At 39.6% G+C, this 22,007-nt stretch overlaps 2 protein-coding genes across 3 annotated transcripts; one reads left to right on the forward strand and one right to left on the reverse strand.

The window, feature by feature from the left end:
- Positions 1–1,803: 1,803 nt before the first annotated feature.
- Positions 1,804–16,639, forward strand: LOC133994161 (phosphatidylinositol 5-phosphate 4-kinase type-2 beta). 2 transcript variants are annotated; one of them, XM_062433380.1, is made up of 10 exons: positions 1,804–2,470; positions 6,470–6,567; positions 8,044–8,140; positions 8,223–8,375; positions 8,691–8,837; positions 10,441–10,479; positions 10,797–10,910; positions 12,371–12,665; positions 13,508–13,611; positions 15,243–16,639. In XM_062433380.1, exons 1-10 carry the CDS (start codon positions 2,327–2,329, stop codon positions 15,321–15,323), a joined length of 1,272 nt encoding a protein of 423 aa, XP_062289364.1. In that variant the 5' UTR covers positions 1,804–2,326; the 3' UTR covers positions 15,324–16,639. The 2 variants fall into 2 exon arrangements, with proteins under 2 accessions (XP_062289364.1, XP_062289371.1); XM_062433387.1 differs by having other exon boundaries at positions 12,371–12,632.
- A 1,822-nt stretch (positions 16,640–18,461) lies between these two features.
- psmb3 (proteasome 20S subunit beta 3) lies at positions 18,462–21,699 on the reverse strand. The gene is made up of 6 exons (XM_062431778.1): positions 21,569–21,699; positions 19,587–19,771; positions 19,324–19,431; positions 19,027–19,204; positions 18,732–18,826; positions 18,462–18,631 (listed from the first exon to the last, which is right to left on the reverse strand). The coding sequence occupies exons 1-6, from the start codon at positions 21,569–21,571 to the stop codon at positions 18,583–18,585; spliced, it is 618 nt and encodes a 205-aa protein (XP_062287762.1). The 5' UTR covers positions 21,572–21,699; the 3' UTR covers positions 18,462–18,582.
- Positions 21,700–22,007: the final 308 nt, after the last annotated feature.

A 22,007-nucleotide genomic window follows, 5' to 3' on the forward strand; every position in this document is an offset into this window, starting at 1 on the left:
CTCCACATACTTTATTTTTGCAAAGTGAAAACATCCAGAAAGAACAATAAGCAACACATTTTAGAGTGGAGGGGGGGGGGGCTTTAACTTAGAGTAAAAATCTCCTGTTTGTAAAGACACTCATCATGATTAAATCTGCACAGATTTACACACTGCAAAAAAATATGACACGGTATAAAAGCACTGAGTATCACCAGATGGTGTAATAGTAGATACTGTAAACTCTTGAGGAGTCAGCGGCCCCTTTAAGTACCGGTGTTGCTGCAGGGGGAGGCAGAGTTCCTCAAAACGTTCATCCTAAACCCAGAAAAAGCCCTGGAGACAACTCGTAAAAAAAAAAAAAAAAAAGACATGAATACCAAGACTGCAGACTACTGAGCGACATATGTAAATATATAAGTAATAAAACAGGACTCAGCGTTATCTCATAAATAAAAAACTGTGCTTATGGGGTAGATTTTGACATTTGACAGACTGAACATTTGCAGGTGAATACAGTGCAGAGATGACTGAATACTGGCAGTACAGGAAACATACAAAATGATTGGTTCATTTCTCAAAAGGGAAAGAAAAATTCATGGTAATGGAGATAATATACCTATATGAGGTACCTTTGAACATCAAACAAACAACTAAAGGTCATTACAGCTATGATTTGAAGAGTCACAATCAAAGCAGCAGCAGTTGAGATATATCCTTTCTTTTAGTTCATCATATTGGTCAAGCTTCAATCACACCGAATCTCACCCCCTCCTATAATAAACCAGCATCTGTTAGTTAGACTCTGCCTGGCAAATGCCCGTATCTGTCCAACTCCAAATCCATGGTGTTTAATGCAGGCTTACTGTAGTCTCCAAGCTCAGTCCTAAATAACCATGATGATGACAACAGAGTTATTTTCTCAGGCTTTAAAAGCTCCAGCAGAGCTACAGAAGACATTATATGTTTTCACAGTCTGAGCGTGAGCAGTACTCCTATACATACCCTATCCTCTCTTTAAAATGTGAAATGAGTTTCATGGGTAAAATCAGAGAAGTAGTGCCTTTAAAGTTGGTGTTTTTTTTGGGGGGAAATTCTTAATTTTATTCAAATTTTTGGAAATGGGGTCATGATGTCACAAATCCTGCTCGGAGCTGTTAAAAATCAGATATTTCAATGAGCAGAAAAATGTTCCAGCAGACTAATGTTATAACAGCCTTCTAGTGTCATGCTGCATGTACATCATTCGGCACAGTGAAGCTCATATATCCAACTGTAGGAACAAAAAGAAAAACATATATTTTAGTGGAAGGGGACTTTAAAGACGTATCAGAATTATACTGATGGTGGTGTGTGCACGGTTTTCAAACAGCATTTATACCTTCATGTTGGAATATTGCACCTCACTATGTAAATCCCAGGAACATTGCACAAATGTATATAATCTCAGGAACTTCTGCATATTGCACATTGATATATTGCAGATTTCTGTACACAGAAATTGTTTACTGTGTATAGTATTTTATTTTATCACTTTCACCCTTATGCTGCTACTTTCCCCCACTGTACTGCTGTGTCAATTTGAATTTTTCCCAAGGGGATCAATAAAGATACATTTTATCTTATCTTAAATCAAACTTAACTGGGAATATAACTAGACAGTGGGAGTGCTGGGAGACTAAAAAATCATTGCTGCTACTGCCCTGCAGACATCATGCCCTGTGGGTGATGCAGGTCCTGATCCATACTAAAGCAGTGGAGAAGTGTGTGGGAACCCCTGCAGTTCCCTCGGGCGGCCTGCTGGAGGCGCTGTTGACTGCGAGGAAGCGCAAGCAGGGACGCCATCTTGAGGAGACACTGAACGCAGCGCTGCTTTTTAGTGACTGACAACAATCTGGGGCGCATCATGATGGGATTACACACCACCAACAAGTAAAACAGCATCACGGCACTTTTTCCGGGGGAGTTGCGAGACTTTCAAAGGGGGGAAAAGGAGAGGAGCTGTCCCGGCGAGTGTGTTGGACCGCCCCGGCTTGTCTGACAGGAGAGAGGCCGCCCTGTAGAGCCTGATGGCCGGCTAGCTGAGCTCTGGACTCCGCCGCGGCCTGCTCGGGAGGAGGAAGGGTGGTGACGGCGCAAAAATGCTCCACCGCTGACTCCCAAACGAGACACTGAACCCTACCCAGAGACTCGCTGCGAGGTGGAAGACGAGCACGATGCACTTATAGAATTTTTTTTTTTTTTTTTTTAAACCCCGCTCTTAACTTTCAATTGAGTCGTCGTTGGTGTAGAGGCCGAGAGCGACAAGCGAAGGTGCCGTCTTGCGTTTCCACTCAACCCCGCAGACATGTCATCCAACTGCTCCAGCGCTGCGCCCGTCAGCGCCAGCAAAACCAAGACGAAAAAGAAGCATTTTATAGGACAGAAAGTGAAACTATTCCGTGCGAGTGAGCCCATTCTCAGCGTTTTAATGTGGGGTGTCAACCATACGGTAAATACATGTTAAATGTCTTGTGCTGAGTGCTGAAGCGGTTTGTTTATATGCTGCTGTTTTCATTTAGCTTTGGTAGCTAGTGGGTTAGCCAGTTGCCCTCATCTGTCAAGCTAGCTTTCTGATGTTTTGTCAGCCCGCTGTGTAATTATCCATGAAATTATCATGTCATGGATATCCGGCTGAAGTGTTTAGTGGCGTGCTTTGGTAGAAAACCTCCAGGCTGTCTTGCTTCCATACTAAGCTGGTGGTTTTTTCTTATAGTTTTTGGAGCTACCACCGCTGCTGCTGCTTTTAGCTAGCTCTCTGTGGCTCAAGCGTCCCTGCGGGGATTTAAATGTGTCTGTCAAACTCTGCAGCAGCTGGGGGAGTGATTGCCTTTAACTGAGAAAGGAAAAAAGAACAAGAAGGAATGTGTGTGTGTGTGTGTGTGCATGGCAGGTTGTGCATTTCCCCTTCCCCATACTCAACGCACCAACCATAACAATGTGTCTTCATAAATCATAGATCTTATGGAAGTGTTTGGGAGCCAAGTCGTGAGCAGCTGCAGGCATGGAGTAGATGGGTGGAGGAGAGGGGTGGGTTGCACTGATGTTGAGCTCCACAGCTGTCTGCCTGTTGTTTTAAAATAAACCTGCCCCGAGCTTGCTTGCTTTCTTTCTTTCTTTCTTTCTTTCTTTCTTTCTTTCTTTCTTTCTTTCTTTCTTTCTTTCTGTCACACCCCCCCATACTCTATGTCTTGCATCCAGTTGCTCCCAATTGATCTCATCACTTCATTTCCACTATAAATAGAGTAAAGAAAAATATATCACATTCACTTTTGGCTCAGCCTCCACTGTGTTGGCTATGAAAAGCTCAGTGAAGGGACAGCAGCTGATTGATGGAGTGTTTTCTTCTTTCTTTCTTTTTTTTTTTTTTTGCACCAGCAGTTTTGATTTCCTGCCTAATGTGCATAAAGCTGTTTTGTCAGCAGCCTCTCAGGTGTGACAGAGAACTTTGGCCAGAGCCGAAACTTTCTGAATTGGCTCTGAATGAGCATCTTTTAATCTGCTTTGAGGCTTCCAGGTGCCACAGTTACGTGCGATTTGTCTCCCAGCCTTTTATTTTTGGTTCTCTCGTGGCATTAAAGGAGCGCATTGTGATCCAGTGACAGTATTTGAGTAGTAAGCTGACACTTAGGTCAAATAGTCTTCATCGCACACAACTGCTGATGGTGACAACAGCCACAGCAGATCTGACACCGTGAGATTGGAGGTAGGTTTGTGTGCCAACTTGCGTGCAGGCAGGTGAGCATTAAACCCAAGCTGATTCCTCTAAGATGTAACACTTGCTTGGCTATTCAACGGAAAGGACACATTGGGATGCGGTGGCACACGACTGAGTAATTAAGGAGCCGGGCTAATGATATGGTTATCGCTGCAGCATCTCCAGATATTGGGTGGGTGAACTTTGGCAGTGGGCGTGTGGGCACGCAGGCTCTGTGATTTGAGGTGTGGGTGGGAAGCCGGTCGAAGACATCAAACAGGGGGCCTCTCTCTCTCTCTCTCTCTTTTTCTTTCCATCTCTCTCTCTCTCCCTCTCTCATCAAAGCTTTTTCCTTCCAGTCACAAGTCGAATGCATTTTTAATCAAGCCCCAGCCTCAGCTTCCAACATGGCGTTTAAGCCATGTTCTACACAGACCTGTTTGATGCTGTTAATCCCCCCCCCCCCCCCAGAAACCCACACGGACATCAATACATTTGATTGTCAATCACCAAGTCGGGTCTTGTCGGGAATGTTTGTATTTCACATGCGTTCAAGTAACGATTAATGACACTTTTATGAAGGCACGCCTCGTAAAGAAACTTTGAGACACAAACACAGCGTATGATTTCATTCCACTTAACTTCTGGGGTTTTTTTGACGTGTTTAAATTGGCTTTTTCAAACATATAAAACAGTTGCACAACAATCCAAAAAGGAAAAACAGGAAGTAACACAAAAATAAAAGTCTAACTCCACTGAGTTAGGGTTACAAACACAGCGATTGATGCAGGATAATAAGTTATTTTTGTTTATTTCATATGGAGTCACACTCAGAAAGGTGGGAGAGGGGCTCTAGTGTAATAATAATAGTAATAATAATAACATTTAAATGGCACTTTTCTTAACAATGTTAGAAAGTGCTTTACGGAAGAAATAAAACAGAACCAGGCAGATAAAAATAAGGCAACGAGGCGCACAGAGATAAAGACAGATGTACAGAAGTGATGGTACATGCTGTATAAAATAATAAAATTATAATGAAACACACAGTAAAAAAACAGTAAAAGAAAAAGATCAATTTAAAGTTATATTAAAAAAAAAAAATAGAGCTATTGAAACATTTCCAAAAGCTCTCACAAAGAAAAAAGTTTGAAAAGAAGATAAAGATTTAGTATGTCTGAGTTCCAGAGTGTTGGGGCTCGAACACCCTTTGTCACCACTGTGACCTGGGAGTGACCAGCAGGGCTCCAGCTCTTAAGGGTCGAGGTGGCAATATATTACATCAACAAATCAGAAAGGTAACTCACATACGTACCCAAGCAGCCACATATTGTGAAGCTCACTTTTTGAGTTCACTAACAAGCAACCGGAAGCTTCATCACCTGACTCCACTGTTTACGTTTTGAAAGCCTCATTAAAAATCTGGCTTGTATCGTACAAACGTCAGCTGTGTGGAATGAGAGGCTGTTCCTATCGTGTTTGGCTGTTTAGACACGCCACGAATAGAACGACTGCTCAAAAAGTGTAAGTTCGTTGAAAGACGTATTGTCCCGAGCAGCTGTTGCACCACATTAATACATCATCAGGAGTTTCAATTGCCTTTCAACACGAGAGAAAGATCAGGATTAAATGAGCAAACAGCATCACCGGGACTGTGTAGTGTGTTGCTGTAGTACTTCCTTAAAGGCTGTATGACTCAATTCCCCCCCCCCCCTCTCTGCAGTAGAGTGGTTGTTATCTTCTTCTATCTTTCCTCCCAATTTCCTCTGTTAGGCTGTTTACTTGATAGGAGTTTGTTTTGTTTTTTTGTCTGGAGTCCGTCGGCGAGAGCTTTTCACTCTGGATGCGTGTCAGGAGATAAGATCAATGTCTGGAGGCTTAGCGACGGCAAGGAGAAGAAGAAGAACACTCTGCACGTTCTTTGCTCTCCGCTGTTAGTGATCGGTGGCGGTGAACACGCCAAGATTTGAGACAATACGTTCAAGTGGCACAAAACTCACAGATAAAATATATTGACATGTTTTTAAAAAATGTTCAGCATATATATATATATATATATGTATATATGTATATATATATATATATATATATGGGTCAGTGACAAATAAGCAGCATCAGGTTTGTTAAAATGTACATTTAGTATTTTGTTGGTTTTATATCATTTGAAATGACATGATTCCCCAGATGAAATGTAATATTTAGAACAATTGTATTCCATTACCTTTATTTAATATAAAAGTTATAATGTAAAATCATGCCAAACTAGTTGATATGATGTTTTATTGAGAATTTAGTGTTTTTAAGCAAGTTGAATTATTTGGTATTAAGTTTTTATGGTTACACCACTTAGACATTTTTGCCATAACCCTTTAATATATTCTCTCAAAATGGATTAAAAGCAGAAATTTGATTTTGGATCCACAAAAAAAGAATGTGTGCAAGTTATTCATACGTTTATTTTCACATTTTAACCCCTTTAAATTTAAACTAAACCACATAAACACAAAAAACAACATTGACCCATATATATAATTTGAGGGTAAAATGAGATGCTCGTTTTTGTTTTTCACGAGATTCAAAGTGTATTTCTTTGTCTGACACTGTTCAACACTTTGGCATATTAAGTCTAAACTGCTACATCTAATATTGCTGTTTTAATGTCTTTTGCTCCCTAAATAACTGTCACAGCCTGTCATCCTTTTTCCTTTTATCTGATGTCTCTCCCTCTCTTTTTATTCTCTCCTTCTCCTTCAGATTAACGAGTTAAGTAATGTGCCTGTACCAGTAATGCTGATGCCAGATGACTTTAAAGCCTACAGTAAGATCAAAGTGGACAACCACCTATTTAACAAGTAGGTACATTGCAGATTATACACGCAGTCTGTTAAAAGCACAATCTGTAGTCCAAGTGTCACCTCACCTGCTGTCAATCCCAAAAAATCAATGACAGGATTACTTTCCACCGTCGCTCAAACTCTCTTTATATATATATGTGTGTGAATGTATCAGTCATTTATGACCTAAAAAAGACACATTGTGCCTTTAACATCTTCTACTCATCTTTTTTCTATTAGCTGTATTCAGAATGAATGTCAGTTAAGGGTCAGAGGTCACGTTCACTCACAGATTGTTAAAGCGGTGTGTAACTGAGCAGCTTTGCAATTCAAATCGGCCCTCGTGGAGGAAAGTAGCAGCACAGGACTTGAAGCAGTGTGGACAAAATAATGAAAACACTCAAATAAGAAAGTGCATTCTCTCTCTGCAGAAGCCAGGTCATGTATGAGTTAGCTGTTGATTTAATTTTTAACCTCTTGTTCCTGTTCAGCTGTGCATTACATCTGTTTATTGTCATGATTCTGAAGCATGTTCCTCTTTTGACAGATTAATACACACAGAGACACACAATCCAGCCATCTATTTAAGTTATTTGGGTGATGCACCTGCAGATAAGCTGAAGATGGTTAAGCCACTTTTCCAGCTAGTTCTATGGCATGAATTCAGTCCACATAAAGAAAGAGAAAGTAGTGATCAGATCAGATACCATCAAATTATAATAAGCACACATAAAACCATGTTATCGTTATAGTATGTGATAAGGAGCTACAGTGTGACGTTCGATTGGTCTGTTAGGGACATTCTGCATTTATAGCAGCATATGGAATCAATTTCATCCAACTAAAGACACAAAGAATGAACGTACCATCACAAACTTTAACAGTAAATCAGAACAGTTAGCAGCTTGACACAGAGCTTATATTTATAACTCAAAGGAATTTCAATTTGCATCCAAAATCACAGTTTTTTCACCACGGTAAAACTTTGATTTGAATGCAAATCACAGCTCTGTGTCATCTTGATAATACTTTTTGCTTTGCTGTTTTTAGTTCTTTTGAAATCAAAGTTTTTTTTGGTATTTCTTTACCTGCCAGGAATACAGGATGTCCTGAATAGACAGAGTCAAATGTGAGTTTATATGTATATTTATATACTGTAAATTCACTGTTTTGTTTGCAAAGCTGAATCTAGATGAGATGTTGATAAAAAAGCTCAACGTTTGCTTTGCTGTCTCTCTGCTCATCCGTGAAGCGGTAGCAGCACCCAAAGACAAGCAGAACAAATGCACGAGTAGAAGGAGCAGGTAGCTGTAAATGTCAGCTCTGATCTGTATTATCGTCTGCAGCAGGGGAAATAAATCCCAACAACAATAAGCAAAGCAAACCTTTATTTACAAGCAAACTTCAGCATCCGCCAGTTCCTCGTTTCCAGTAACGAGCCTCTGAGCTGCCGTTTGTTGTGTGTGCTGACTCTCCGTCTCTCCTCTCCGTCAGAGAAAACCTGCCTAGTCGCTTTAAGTTCAAAGAATACTGTCCCATGGTGTTCAGAAACCTGAGGGAGAGGTTCTGCATCGATGACCAGGACTACCAGGTGAGACATTTAAGACTAGAAGATGCAACTGTTGAAAGAGCTTTGTGAAGTTTCTATTCTGAACCCGGATGTATTTGTACAGAACTCTCTGACGAGGAGCGCCCCACTCAACAGCGACTCCCAGGGTCGCTTCGGCAACCGCTTCCTGTCCAGCTATGACCACCGCTTTGTAATCAAAACCGTGTCCAGTGAGGACATCGCCGAGATGCACAACATCCTAAAGAAATACCACCAGGTAGGAGCTCTGGCACCACATAGAGCTTTATATAACTTTATATATGGGTCAGTGATTTTTTTGTTTTTGTTCTAAATATTACATTTAAGGGTTAGGGTTAGGGTTAGAAATTCAGAAGCCTCAGTCTGTAAAAAACAATTTAAAATCTGCCTCCTTCATTAGAATCTTCATGTATGTAAAATGATGCAGCACTGCAGAAAGGATAAGACTGCAGAGCTTTAATCAGTCTTCATACTGTATACTTGATTCTTCACTCCCACACTTCCAGTTAATATCTCTCTCTCTCTTCTCCTCTCCTCCCTTGATTGTCTGCAGTTTATAGTGGAGTGTCATGGCAACACGCTGCTCCCTCAGTTCCTGGGCATGTACAGGCTAACAGTAGACGGCGTGGAGACGTACATGGTGGTGACCCGGAATGTATTCAGCCATCGCCTCACCGTACATCGCAAATATGACCTGAAGGTGTGTTTGGCCCGCCGTGCACACTGTGATATGTGACTGTTACAGTGTCTGAAATAAAGGTGGGAGGATAGAAATGATGCCAGGACATCATCTCCCAATAAGTGAAGGCACTGATTTGTTACTGGCAGCTTTAATTCGATTTAAAAGGGAGTCGGAGCATCACAGATTTTTAATTTTCCATAGATTTGACACATTATGGGCAATGCCTGGGCTTTAAAAACACTGTTATTATGAGAGAACATGCAGTTTGTGTTGCCTAACGTTTTTCAACACATCCATTAATCAATTAAGATAATTATCTGAAATGTGCAACACTACTTCCACCTTTAAATTCCTTATTCCATCCTGCTTTCATCCTTATAATGAAAGTGAGCCAGCGTTGCTGCACACACTCTTACATGTATGATTAAAGTCCATGTTTGTAGTGTTTGCTTCCGTTTGTACGTTTATTAGGACTCGTCTTGTGTTTTCATTACTGGATTCAAGTCGATCTTTTTCGGTTTTCCATTTAATGTTGTGTTTAAATACAGGACCGAAACTAATGTGCATGCACAACTTTGCTTTTTATTGTGGTCGTAGTAGGCCTGTCACAATAATTATTGACTTATCATACAATAACCTAATTATCAACATCATCATATCTATATATGGGCTTATCATATGATACATGGACATGACTTTGATCATTTTTAGACCTCAGTATTGCCACACTTCACATTAGCAGCTAAGAGGCTATTCATGTCACATTGGCTAAACATGTAGTGTCCTCCATTCCTCACTGTGTACGTCCTGAGTGGAGACTGTAGAAGAATTAAAGGTAAATAACTCTGTCCCCAACCATAATGACAGTCTGTTTTTTTACACAAGCATTATATCAGTGGTATAAAATGATCTTCAAATGACAATAATATTGTTTATCGTGATTATTTCTGAGACAATATATCATCCAACAAAAGTAGTTATCATGACAGAACTAGTTGTATCAGTCTCACTGTTAAAGGGTTTCGTTTTGCTGAAGCTGTTTCAAAGCCAACCAAGACCTGAATCCACTCACATACTGATCATATAATACAATAATATTGTTTATTTCAATTATTTCTGAGACAGTGAATCGTCAAACGAGTAGTAATTGTGACAGGCCTATGTCATAGTTTGATTTGTGTTTCTGACTCATCAAAAAACCGTTTTGTATATTTAAAATGTTCTGTTTATTTTTGAGAGGTTTTTCATTCGAAGGAGGAAATGTACAGCAGATGTGTGTAGCTTTTCTTGGAAAAAGAAAGAGTTCATTATCTGGTGATAAAATTTGCAGTAGATATTGATATAAAAGAGAACTGTGTTTATAAAGTATCAGTTGTACAGTTTCCTTGCCAGTAGCTGTTAACAGAGCCCCCCCCCCCCCCAAAAGAAAATCTTCCGAGCATATGCCTCTTCATCTGCCAAGTATTCTCTAGAGAACAACAACCCTCGCTTCCTAATATTGACAGTTTAAAAAAGCGCTGTCTAAGGATAAGCAGCGAGATGCTTACAAAGCCTTTCATGTGTCCTCGGCCGCCTTTCAATTAGATTTATTTTTAATTCTCATTTTTTTCTTGGTTTTTAGGGTTCTACGGTCTCAAGGGAAGCCAGCGACAAGGAGAAGGTGCGTTTTATTTATGTGCCGTGACGACTGCTGACAGGTTGCGACAAAAATAAGCACCCTCATCTCACCCCAGATGCTAACTTGTCAAATGAAAGCTAAATGAAGTAGTTAGAAGTAAGCAGATGTATTTTAGTGCTACCTTGTGTTCTCATGATATCTTATGTGTGTGTATTACTGTGTTGTACTGATGATGCAGATCTCTACTCTGTATAACCAAGACAAATTCCCGATTTTTGGGAAACTCGAGTTAGACATTAAATATTAAAGAGTTTTACCTTCTGCTGTCTGATAGTCTAACATCTGTCCCCTGTCCTCAGGCTAAAGAACTCCCCACTTTTAAAGACAACGACTTCCTGAATGAAGGCCAGAAGCTGCAGATAGGAGACGACAACAAGAAGTACTTTTTGGAAAAGCTAAAACGTGACGTAGAGGTAAGAAATACGTGCAGGTTTTCATCTGGTCTGGTGGAAATTTGATGGGCCCTTTAGTCCATTGAAAATATTTTAGACCACTTTGATTTAAACCACAGACTTGTCACTGAGCTTCTGTGGTCAGGACCTCACAGTGAATTCCTCCATCTGAGGCCCGACTAATACTGGATTTTTGGGGCTGATGCCAATATTAGGTAGTAAAAAAAATTCTGATATATTGGCTGATAATCTGAAACGCACATTTTTTGCAGTGATCCCTCAAAAGTGTTTATCAAATACTTGTGACAAAGATATGTAATGTAAGACATGATATTTTACAATTTAACAATAAACTTATAATAAATACGTCTTTTTGAGTATATTAAAAAATTGATCACATATGCATATAAAATGCTGCTTATATGACTTAAAAAAAATATCAGTGCATATCAGAACATGTACGCCGATAGGGATATATCTGTTATATAGGTCAGTATCGGCAGATAATGTTGATTGACAGATATCAAATTCAAACAACTCTTATTCAGTTTTACATGTGAAAACTCTCTGTCATAGATTTGCTCTAACACACAGCTGTTTAAGATGTTTTTTTTTAGTCTATTATCAGTTTTCAGGGTTTTTTGGTACCAACTAAAATGTGTGTGTAGCATCGAGAATGGAAAACTGTTGAGTACAGAAAGTTGGGATTCTTACTCTTCTGAAGTTGTTCTTTGATCAGAAAGTTCCTGAGTTTGCCAGTTTTACACTATTTTCTTTTGGACAAAAGTTCATTTGTTAAATAAAAGAACATTTGTGCCATGAAACATTTATATTCCTCCAAGTATAAATATCTCCACTTGTAACTGTAAAGTTACTATAGTAACTTTACATATTTAATACAGTGTGTAGCTGTATGCTCACTTGAGTCCCAAAAACTCTTCATCAGAGCTGTCACTGTAAATAGACTACTGCACCCGAGTCACGCTTTTGCACTTAACGCTTCAACATCAGTCTGGTCTGTAAATACTGAAACATCACAGCAACTAGTGTCCCGAAATATTTTTAATCAACACACAACCATTTTTTAGCATTAACAGGTCATCAATAGTCTAAAATCTATTTTCATTATCTGCTGAAACAGCTGGAGCGCAGCACATGCCTGACACCGATGTTTATAGGACATTATAGTTCATTAGTATGGACGCTCACATCATTATGTCCATAGGTTATAATTATTTATGTTGGACAGCCTTTTACATACCTATAATCATATCCAGATCCCACCTCTCTCTGTATTTTACTGCTGTATAGGACACCGGTGTATTAGATGCACCCCACTTTTAAATGAAAAAATATTGCGTTAAAAGTGCATGTTATACACAGGTTTTTACTGTATATTTTACAACTGTGTGACCATCTGTCTGAGAAACCAAAACATGCAACAAGACACTGAACAGTGTTTTTCTGTGTGTGTCTGTCAGTTCCTGGCCACCCTGAAGATCATGGACTACAGTCTCCTGGTGGGCATCCATGACGTGGAGCGGGCAGAGCAGGAGGAGATGGACGTGGAGGGCGCCGCAGACGAGGAGGAGTACGAGAACGACGGAATGGGCGGAGGCGTGCTCACGGGCTCCTTCGGCACCCCACCCGACAGCCCCGGAAACCCCCTCAACTGCGGAGGATTCTTCGGCCCCGGAGAGTTCGACCCCTCCGTGGACGTTTACGCAATCAAGAGCAACGACAGTGAGCCTCGTCCTTCACATCCGTCTGACTTACGTAAAACTTAGCAAGAGCAGTCCAAACTTAAAGGTGCAATATACGATATTAAGCCCCGCCGGATGTCAGCAAACAACTAATTGCTATGTAAGATATCCTGAGCAGAGAATAAAGTCACACTCTCTTTGTGTGTGTTGTTATCTGAGCCTGTAGCTGGGTCACTAAGTTTCTCATATTGCAGCTAAATGGTAGATCCATATTCAATCAGCACCAGAGGTCACTTTAACCGAATCCATCATTGACAGAATTATTAAAACAATAATGGAAGGTGATGGGAATCTGAAGGTTGTCCATCATTTTGACAGATTACACCGAAGGTGATAAGTCCAGTTGGTGGCAAGTGCGCATATGAATGAGGTATTATCTAGTCTTGTCTTGTCTTTAATTTTACGTGCATGACCTCGTTGTTTAGGTGCCTTTAGCCGTCACTAAACATTAAAAGGCACGGCAGCTGAGTGTCCGATGTTTCTTTAAAAAACCTGATAAATGTGATGGCATTGATAAACGAGGTGAAAAAAGAGGGACTGATGAGGTGGAGGATGTAAGAAACGGCTGATAATGTGAAGTCAGAGAGGACTTGATGAGTGTTCCAGGTGAGGCGGAGACGACATTAAAATAAAGATTCCCTTCAGAGCATGTGGGCATCATTGCTGACCTCAACACTGGACTTAACGCATCTTATTATCTGGGTGCTGCCTCCATATTGAAGCGCTACGGTCTAGATGCATCTAGTAGGGCTTGAATCTCGTATATTGCATCTTTAAAATTTAAAGCACCAATTGTGCCATTGTCTTCAGACAGTAGCAGTGGAGAGTTAACTGTGATGTGTTGTTCTCTACCAGGTGCTGTGAAGAAGGAGGTATACTTCATGGCTATCATCGACATCCTCACGCACTACGACGCTAAGAAAAAAGCTGCACATGCTGCCAAAACTGTGAAACACGGGGTGAGTCTCAGGACGACATCATCTCGCATTAGTCTGTTACTACACATAAAAGAGGCAGAAGCACGGAGATATATAGATGGATCTGTGTTGAAAGTGGAAGAAAACAAGCTGCTGTTAATGAAGTAGCCCATTCTACCTGACTGCAAATCATTACAAGTGCACTAATTGGGCTGTGCTGTTATCAGCTGCTCCAGCAATAAGCTCCAACTTTAGGGAAAAAACAGAAAAGCAAAATCTATAAACCCCTGCTCCACAAAATCAATCTCACTTTGACTCATCTCCATTAAATCCACTCGCTTGCATCCTGACGCAGTCTGAGCAGCAGCTTCTAAACACAGAACAGTCTGCGTCTGGTGTTAGGAGACTCTCTGTAGAGCTGACATTTCACTAATGGAGTCTCATGTTTCAGATTTTTTTTTTACATGACACATCTCATCTGATCACAATTAAGGAAAACATGGATCACAAGTTTGTACGTGTTTAATTATAAGCTGCAGGTCATACCAACAAGGGTTTTACAGTACAAGCCCGACAACAACATTAAAGGACAATTTTTTAAAGACTCATAAACCAGCAGTCAGGTGTCCGTATGAACAGTGAAAGAGGTTTTCCTCTCTGTAATCATTCCTCCTGTTCACACTGACTATTAAAGGATCTCCTTCAAATGTGCTTTCAATGTAACTGGCGGGGGCCAAAATCCACAGTGTCCACAGAGTCATTTAAAAGTAGATGTGAAGCCTATATGAGGTTGCATCAGTCTGAGCTTCACGGCTGAGTCAGGCGGATGTTTACCCTCATGTTAGTTAAAGATGTGACTTATAGGAAATGCTCACAATTCTTTAAATCTGTCTTAAACCAGCAGTCAGGTGTCCATATGAACAGTAAAGAGGTGTCCTCCTGTTCTACTGACTATTAAAAGATGCCTCCAAAATGCATGTACATTTGAAGGCATCTTTTAATAGTCAGTGTCCTGATATGGACAGGAGGAATGGGACACAATCCAGTGTGTCCACACAGTCAAGTAGATGTGAATCTTATATGAGGCTTCAGCATTCTGAGTTAGTCATATCAAGTGGATATCTGACACATTTACAGTTTTTAGCATTAATTTTCCTCCTTTCCATGTTGAGCTGTGGTGGAAGTATAGTAACAAAAAGAAGGACTTTGGCACTAAACAGACTAACATTAAAATACATCTACTTGATTTGACTCATTTGGATGGCTGAAGCTTCATATTAGCTTAGAAATTGGGGCTACTGACTGTTGTTTTAAGACAGATTTGAAAAACTCAACCCACCCTTTTAATAATGTAGTTTTTTTCCCAAAGCCTGTACCATCATAACCAAATTCACACTAGTGTTTTGAGACCCAAGCATCTCTGCTTTTACTGTCAGTGATGGCTGCATCTTTAAAGAGCACAACACATGAATCTGTCTCAACTCTTTTTTTTACATGAATCAAATGCTGAAATGATCAGACAATTTTCAGAAGATAAGATCATGATAATCAATTAATCATGCAAGTCATTAAAGCACAAACACCAGCCAGTCTCTTTTCTCTGTTTTATATCACTGTGTATAATTCATATCTTTGGGCTGAATCTCACTTCTTTTCCTTTTCGGTTTTGTCAGGCGGGGGCGGAGATCTCGACGGTGAACCCGGAGCAGTACTCCAAACGATTCTACGAGTTCATGTCCAACATCTTGTCATAGACTCATCTCTCTCCCCCCTCCCCCCCCCCCCCATCGCCCGGTCCAGCCAGTCACTTTTTCCTGTCATAGATCTGTCAGATGCCACGCACTTATTTCTTCCCCTTCCCTCCATCACCTCAGTGTAGGTCCACCATCTCTCAACCCAATCCTCCCTCTCCCTTACCCCCCTAAAACTACCAGTATCCTTCTAACAGCCAGGACAAGTCTGGCAAGGAAAGGATGCTTAGAGGCTGTTACACTGTCACACACACACACATATATACAGATAAAGCAATGACCCCCTCCCCTTTTCTCCTTGCCCACCTCCAACTACCACCTTCTTGGCTCCTTCATCCACTGCAATGAAAACTCCTGACACACCCTCACTGAATTTGGAACAACACCCGGATAACTCTTCCTCTCCTTTTTTTTGTTTTTGTTTTGTCTTTTTTTAAATTCCTACTCCTCCTCCTCCTCTTCTTCCTCCTCAACCCACCTTGTTACACATCACGCCAGCATGGGAACTGTCTCACTAATGCCTTGAACGACGAGTGTGTCCGCTTCAGCAGTTTAACAGTCCGTTTTAGTAAAAAGTCTCTTCGGGTTTTCTGTTCATGTCGTTGTTGTTCTTATGATTTCTTTTAGACACACACACACTCTCTCTCACACACACACACATTCTCTCTCTCACACACACACACACACACGCAGATGTAGACAAAACTCGCACCGATGCAGAATGGTCAATGCATGACAAACAGTCGCCATCAGGCTTCTCTCTCTCTCTCTCTCTCAATATCAACAAAAGATAATAATAATAATAATAATGATAAAAAGTACTGCTGACAAATTGGAACAACAGGATTAAACACATGACTATATAAAGGTGTATTACGTAAAAAAATGAATGCAATATCAAAAATGCATGGCTGATGTGTACACGAGACTCCACCAGTAAGTTGAAACATCAAACCACTGAAACTTAGCATCTGAGTGTTAAAAACAGAGGAAAAAAAATCAAGAAAAAAATTTGGTGTTTGAATGTTACGTTGCCATATTGTTTTTGAATATTTTTGGAATTTTAACCGTGAGCTTGGTGGAGGTCGGTCTGAGAAGAAAAAAACAAAAAACAACAAAAAAAATTCACATAAAAAAGGGGAATTCTGCAGCAAATACTTGTTTTATTACCATAAGAATCATTTTTATATCTTGTTTACATTAATGTAGCAATTTTGTGTTTGTATACAGTATTGTTTTGTTACCGACAGACATTAGAAAAGAAAAAAAAGGTTACTTGAAAAATGATTCATTGCATATTAAAGGGAGTTTTATCTTGTCTTTGTGGTTTGGCTGCACTTATTTCTTTTAAACTGGCTGTTTGTTCGTCTTTTTCAGTTCATGTTGTTGTGTTTAAAGCATGACGAAGCAGTTATTTCACTTAAATATATTAATCCCACCCTCCTTGTATATTTTTGGTAAGATGTGTTTTTGCTTTGCTTCGTGGTGTGTTTGAGTGCTGTAGGGTTTTTTATACTCGACATCACTGTGAACTGAGTGAAAGCTCATTCTAGATCAGTGGTCACCAACCCTGCTCCTGCTTGTTTTAGGTATCTCCCCACTCTAACATACCTGATTCTAATTATTAGCTCGTTATCAAACAGCTAAAGCTCGTCAAGGGCTTGACAAGTTAATAATTAGAATCAGGTGTGGGGAGATACCTAAAACATACAGGAGCAGGGTTGGTGACCACTGACCCAGACCTTTGGGAAAAGTGCTGTGACTTTTAAAGAAGTGTACCTGTGTCATGTGAGGATAATTGAGCTATCTCCGTGACGACTGAGCAAACTCCATCCAATGAAGAAGACAGTGAGATGCGGCTGAAAGCTGGCAGGTGGACCAAAGCAGAACTATCAGGTGATATTAAAGGTGCAAGTATGTAGAATTTAGTGGTATGTGGCAGAAATGGAATATAGTTTCTTTTAATCAGTATAATCACCTGAAAATGTTTATTACCATAGAATGATCCATTTATATCTACATAGGAAGTGGTAATGTTGCGCCACCATGTTTCTACAGTAGCCCAAAATGGACAAACCAAACATTGGCTTTAAAGAGGGACTTTCACATTTTTCAGAGGCCACCATACACTCTCTTACACACTTGAGAGGAAGGGATTATCAGCGGGTTGCAATCTGCAATCTCACCACTAGATGCCACTAAATTCCACACTTGTCCTCTAAAGGGCAGCTAAAACAATTTAGTGTTGTGCTTCAAGAGTTCGGGGACTTATAAGAGAGTTTAATTTGAAAAAGAATGGTCAAAGTTGAAGCTGCAGATGCTCAGATTCTGACTTTTAGCCCCTAGTTTGGTTCAAATGCTAACGGAAGCTAGATCGTACATTTCCCACGAAGCAGTTTTTTGTTTGAACTTCCCTGCACTTTAAAATCATCCTTCAACTTCATCTCTAGTTTATAATGTTTTTTGTTTATTTGTAGTCTCAGCCATGATAAACCTCATGACATCAACAAGGATCTTTCTGTCAGATTTAAACAGACATACAACTGTTTTCACATGCTGAGTAATACTCCTCATATGTAGCAATGGTGGAACATCCCTTTAAAATTTCAAATGGTTATTTATGATAAATATGCATGACTGAATCATCCTAAATCTAATATAACTAATATCTAATCTAACTTTCATACTGTCTTGTTTTACAAATGGTAAGTCATTTTGTCACCCAGTATGTAGTTAAAGATGCTTGATGTTAAAGTCTGATGCTTCCATGATTAGGATTTATGAGGGCACTTCATCTCTGGCAAAATGTCACAGATCATGATGCATAGTCTTTAAGAGATTAGGGAATGTCTGCATTATTATACGATCATGCTACTTTCAGTGTAATGCAAACCATTCTGGCAAAATTAAATGACAGTTTAAGATTTTTTTAATAACCTGGTGAACAGTCCAGACTCACTGATTGTATATAAAAAGTTCAAACATTTTCATCAGCCAATCCTGCTGGTGTCCCCTTCTTTCATTAATCTGTGTATCAGGTTTACACTATATGCAACATTCCCAAAGAGATCTGAAAAGTTGTGGAAATTTCATACACACACACACACACACACACACACACACTAACTTCACGCAAGACTGTTTCAACCTATGTTCATTTATTGAACAATATCAATAAGAAAAAGAAAAAAAGAACAGTACAAGCGTTGTTATTATTTTTATACAAAAAACATGTGTTGGTGAAGTGTGGGAAGCAAGAGCTCTAGTCCATCCTGGCCTTCAGGGTTCGTGTGGTGATCTTGTCTTTCTCACTGCAACAGAACAAAAAAGAAACAGCTGTCAGTCACTGCAAATCTGTCACTCCAACTAACCATGACCTGTATATACTCAACATGTCACTGCTTTACTTACATTACATGTACGACCACGCCCATACCAGACACAGCATCTCTATCAACTGCATTGAGCATTGCCTGGGAGATGGTCTCGAACAGGTCCTCTGGTTCCTGCACGTGCGCACACAGTTCTCAGGTAAACAGTCATGATTGTGTGTAAACTAAGTCCGTCACTTCTGCGTGACAAACTTTGCTACCTACCCCTAACAGTTATGGGACAGGTTATATTTGCAAAATTAGAGGGATACTCATGTGGATATAAATATACCAGCCTACAGGTGTATGAGTGACTTCACACTGTGTGTTCTTACCATGTCTGGCTCCCACAAAGATTCACACATGCCGTACATCTGCTCCGAGCAGGTACCGCTCACGACAAAGTCCTCCGTCACCATGGGGCAACCGATCAAATCCAGGGAGCAGATGAATGGCTCCAAGGTTTTGGGATCTAGTCCAGCGATCACAGGCTCGATGTAGTATGGTCCAAACCTAATTTTAAAAATCCCATATTTATTTTCCATGTAAGAGTTTAAAGGTTGGAGTGTGTATCTGGTCATTATGCAGTGTTCTGATCAAAAGTGGATGTTGTTGAAGTTGAGAGGGCTCACCTCTTTTCATACAGCAGGTTAGACACCATGCTCATGAAGGTCTTGGGCTTGATCTGGCGTCCCTCCTTCAGCTCGTACAGGTTCAGTCTGAATTTAAGCCTCTGGGACCTGCACACAAGACAAAGACAGGCAGTTACCAACAGTGTTATCAGAGAGAGGATACCTGTTATTCATCAGTCCGGATACATTATCCATACTCAGATGTATAACCAAGACTGTAACCCAAATAACAGTTTTGTGACATGGAGGCTGGACACACTCACACTGTCTGAACGTCAGTGGCCAGTCCAGCCAGCCCGATGTACAGCCTCTCTCCCATGGGGAAGATCTTCTCAAAGTCTGTTGTGACCATCTGAGCCTGAATGCCAAACCTCCGGTCAGCTGCGATCGCCACGCAGTTCTTCCCCCGCATGGCCATGACGGCCCCTCCATTATAGGACATAATAGACTAGATGAAGAAGGAGAGGAGAGAACAAGTACTTTGGTTACTAGACAGAATTTTCACCAGGACGTTCAATGATTGAATCAATGCAAATTGTTTAAAGCTAAACTTTTCTTACAGTAGATTCTCAAATATTATTTTAATCCCCTGTGACTGCAAACTGACTGAGAAAACATTCCATCTTCTTATAGACATATATTATGGATATAAACGTATTGATTATTTATAGAGAAAACTGAGACCAGGTGAATATTTGGGCTGTAAATCATTTTTGGATAGTATTTTTATAACTTATGATTATGATTAAGGGAGGTGTAGTGTGAATATATATATATATAGTTATTCCTACTCCTTTTCAGACACTGTTATTCTTGTTCTGTTTTCTTTACTCAACTGTTTTTTTTAAATAAATAAATTCAATTCAAAATTCAGATTAATCGATAATGAAAATGATTATTAGCTGAAGTTCAACAATGACACGAAAACAGAATAATAATGCATGAATTAAAAAATAGACCTAAGGCTCGACAACAGGAATCAGCTGAATGTATCGAAATCAGTGTGTAATGTAAAATATATAATATACCTGATATATATTTATCAAATCATGTATGTAAAACCGTTCAACCTATTAGTATTATAAATCCATTGTCATTTTGTCACCCTGTTTTTCTGTTTCTTGGTCTATTCTGTACACACAACATCTGACATAGGGCTTTAGAAATACAATTGATTTGACACTATTAGTTATCTCTCTCTATTTGGTTTATTTGCAAATTTGTAAAATAAAAGTCAGAGAAAAATAGTAAATAAAAATAAAAACATGTGAGGGTGAGGCAGAAACCCACTGTGTGCTTATAAGTAGCTATAAGTAGAGTTGGGATGGTTAATTTGGAAATGTAATTACAGTTACAGATTACTGTTTATTCTATTTTAAAAGTGTAATAAGTAAAACCTTAATTAAAGTAATGTAAATTGTTACAATTGATTACTTTTTAATTTTTAAAGCAAGATTTATCTTGTGAGTTTGGAATATAAAATAGAGATATTTTTTTTTAACAAAGTGAAAAGTCATGGGCTTAATTGGTACTCTGACACCATTTAAGCCAATGTGTGCTCCAAATAAGTTCGTGTCATGATATATTGATTTCAAAGAATTAAAAAACAGCAACATATGTATTCAGTAACATGTTAAATATTAAAACATTTTGGTTAATGACTTAGAGTTGATGAATGTCTAAATTATAATGAGTGAGAATATCTCTAAAGGTTTCTTTATTTGATAGCTGTCTGTTAGTTTGATGCTGACTGAAGCTTAACGACGCTCCACATAAAGTTTAAGTTTCAGCTAAACAAGGTAACAATGTCTTATTTTATTTGAGGTTGAACGTGAACAGCAACTGTTAGTTATACCAGAGCAGTGGAAGTTTACCTCAGCTGTAGTAAAATGGCTTTAAAGTGACTTTAAAATAACGCTATGTAATGTTAGCTCGTGTGCGGCTAAGTAAGCTAATATAAGCTAATAAAGCCATCTACCGATAAACCAACTGCTAGCTTACTATTATATGCTTATTAACCTCTAAGTTAGCTGATACATTACTGATAACATAAAGTTATCAGGGATATTATGATAACTGCTCATTTATGATACCAGTTTACAGTAAATATGAGCTAGCTTTGGTGAGCATGCTAAGATGCTATCAACATTAGCTTAGCCAAACTCTAGTACCGATTAGCTTTCTCAACTAATGCTAAAAACAGCAGATTCAAATGAAAACGCGAGCTACTGTGTGCTCTTCTTACCATGGTGAATCTATTGCGGTGTATTCCTAACAGCTAAAACTTTGTCCACTTAGCTGTTATGAGCTGCTGCTAGCTTCCCGCAGTGACTACACGATTTAGAAGGAATACAGAAACCAACGTAACGTGATCGCTGTACGCCACTAAGGAGCTCAAAGTTCATTGGCTGGATGAAAAGCTCTGTGCAACGCGCTGCTATCATTGGAAGATGTGGGATAGGGGGCGACCGGCACTGGCATAGTTTGCTCGAGGCGTGTTAAAGCGAAATTAAAACTGTGAGTTAGCTTTAAAATGTTAAAACTTTAAGGTTCATGTGTATGAGTGTCCCTGCCCGGAGGAGAGATGCAACCAAAGCTTTTATTGGTTCATGTCTCAGTTATTATCAGCTAAACGAATATTAATGAATGACAAACATTTTAAAGAAGTTAAAACTGTGTAAAAC

The sequence above is a fragment of the Scomber scombrus genome, chromosome 2 (assembly GCF_963691925.1).
Source record: "Scomber scombrus chromosome 2, fScoSco1.1, whole genome shotgun sequence".
Taxonomy (NCBI): domain Eukaryota; kingdom Metazoa; phylum Chordata; class Actinopteri; order Scombriformes; family Scombridae; genus Scomber; species Scomber scombrus.

What these genes read in the sequence shown, in the direction of transcription:
- LOC133994161 (XM_062433380.1), top strand. Translation starts at nt 2,327, where the DNA reads ATGTCATCCAACTGCTCCAGCGCTGCGCCCGTCAGCGCCAGCAAAACC. An exon ending in GACAACCACCTATTTAACAA is followed by an intron (nt 6,568 to 8,043) that starts GTAGGTACATTG and finishes CCTCTCCGTCAG; the next exon opens with AGAAAACCTGCCTAGTCGCT. An exon ending in TTCACATCCGTCTGACTTAC is followed by an intron (nt 12,666 to 13,507) that starts GTAAAACTTAGC and finishes GTTCTCTACCAG; the next exon opens with GTGCTGTGAAGAAGGAGGTA.
- psmb3 (XM_062431778.1), bottom strand. An exon ending in CTTTGTGGGAGCCAGACATG is followed by an intron (nt 18,827 to 19,026) that starts GTAAGAACACAC and finishes GCGCACGTGCAG; the next exon opens with GAACCAGAGGACCTGTTCGA. An exon ending in GGCGTGGTCGTACATGTAAT is followed by an intron (nt 18,632 to 18,731) that starts GTAAGTAAAGCA and finishes GTTCTGTTGCAG; the next exon opens with TGAGAAAGACAAGATCACCA.